The 1499-nt window shown below is 41.2% G+C and overlaps 1 protein-coding gene and 1 long non-coding RNA gene across 2 annotated transcripts in view; one reads left to right on the forward strand and one right to left on the reverse strand.

Annotated features, from left to right (window-relative positions):
• dpy19l1l (dpy-19-like 1, like (H. sapiens)) overlaps positions 1-1499 on the forward strand; it is a 26175-nt gene that overhangs the window by 23275 nt on the left and 1401 nt on the right. Inside the window, exons 20-21 of the mRNA XM_032517573.1 lie at positions 465-564; positions 1068-1193. Of these exons, the coding sequence (XP_032373464.1) occupies positions 465-564; positions 1068-1193 (226 nt within the window). The remainder of the gene's footprint in view (positions 1-464; positions 565-1067; positions 1194-1499) is intronic.
• Positions 97-1499, reverse strand: part of LOC116690573 (uncharacterized) — a 1870-nt gene continuing 467 nt past the window's right edge. The window contains exon 2 of the long non-coding RNA XR_004332294.1: positions 97-1253. This is a non-coding gene — a long non-coding RNA (uncharacterized LOC116690573). The remainder of the gene's footprint in view (positions 1254-1499) is intronic.

Raw genomic sequence — 1499 nt, forward strand, 5'->3', positions numbered from 1 at the left:
GTTATCTTGTTTAGAGTGATCAGTATAATATGGCATTCTTACGCAAACAATTTAAAAAATAATCAGAGAAAAAGTATGTATTGTAATTTTTCTAACAGTCAACGGCGAGCTCACTTTCCGCTGCCTCAAGTTAGCAATATGCCAAGAATGCACCTGAACACACCTCCCTGTAAGACCAGCACACCCATTGGCGCACAGATGCATTCAGGTGCATTTGCCATTTAAACAACATAGGCGCTGGACGGGAAATTCACAACTGCATCGGTCTTAAACTAGCAAAGACACTTGCATCAGTCTTGGCGCTGCGCCCGGTGCAAGATCGGGTCCTAAATGCGTAAGTGTGACGTCAAGGGGATCTGGTCTAGTATCAGGTTTTTTCTAAGTACATTCTATACCTAAACAACTTCCCTGTTCCATCTCTTTGTAGTCTCATTTGTTTGTGGTTTTATGTGTGATTGATGCAGATTCTGTGTTTGCTGGGGCCATGCCCACTATGGCCAGCGTGAAGCTTTCCACAGGCCGGCCCATCGTCAACCACCCCCACTATGAAGACTCTGGTCTGAGGTCAGTGGAACTCGCAGCACCACAAACTGCTCCGCTGCTTAAATCAGGAACCAAAATGACGTGTTCAACAAAGCATCCATATGTGGCTCGAGGCAGTTTTTGAATTGAATGTAAAATGTGTGTAAAATCTGTCTTCGTGTAAATCTGGTCTCTCTTTCCTACATGTATCACTCTATCTTTCCTTAGCAGCAGGAAATGTCAACACTATCTTCACACATAAACTACAGGAGAAAGTGATCACAAGCTTGTTACAATGCTTCACTTAATAAGATATTAGGATTAAAAAAACATTCAAATTAATGTCTGAACATTGGGAATATCCTGTGATGGCTGATTTTCTTTAGGACCATCAGAGTGGATGTCATCCAAATATTTGCAGGTTCAAAGTTCTGCATTATGAAACGGAGAACTTTGTAGTTAATTCAGTCCTCATTCTGCTGCATTAGACTCTAGTTGTGTTCCAGCTTATGATTTGTAACGGCGCTGTATTGCGTTCCACGCAGGGAGAGGACCAAGCTGGTCTACTCCATGTACAGCCGCATGACTGGCCAAACGGTGCGGGGGAACCTGATGAAGCTGGGAGTGGACTACTTCGTCCTGGAGGACTCCTGGTGCACAAGGAGAACCAGGTACCTCACAGAAAGGGGGCACATTGTTACCCAGGAACACGTTTCTTTCCTTTTTTCTTTCTTTGAGATTAATTGCAAACATGTAAAAGAAAACAGAAAATCGGGTCATTCAGAAAATAATAATATAGATAACAAACTGTAGATACAGTGCTGCTCATAAGTTTATGAAACCATGCTCAAGTTGAGTAAAAACAGGAATAAAAAAATCAAATTGATCTTGTTGCCTTAACTGAAAAAATTAGGAAAAATCCAACATTTAAAGACACCAGTTTTCTTTGTGAATGAATAATGTATCGTAAATAAATA

Source organism: Etheostoma spectabile, chromosome 6, assembly GCF_008692095.1.
Source record: "Etheostoma spectabile isolate EspeVRDwgs_2016 chromosome 6, UIUC_Espe_1.0, whole genome shotgun sequence".
Taxonomy (NCBI): domain Eukaryota; kingdom Metazoa; phylum Chordata; class Actinopteri; order Perciformes; family Percidae; genus Etheostoma; species Etheostoma spectabile.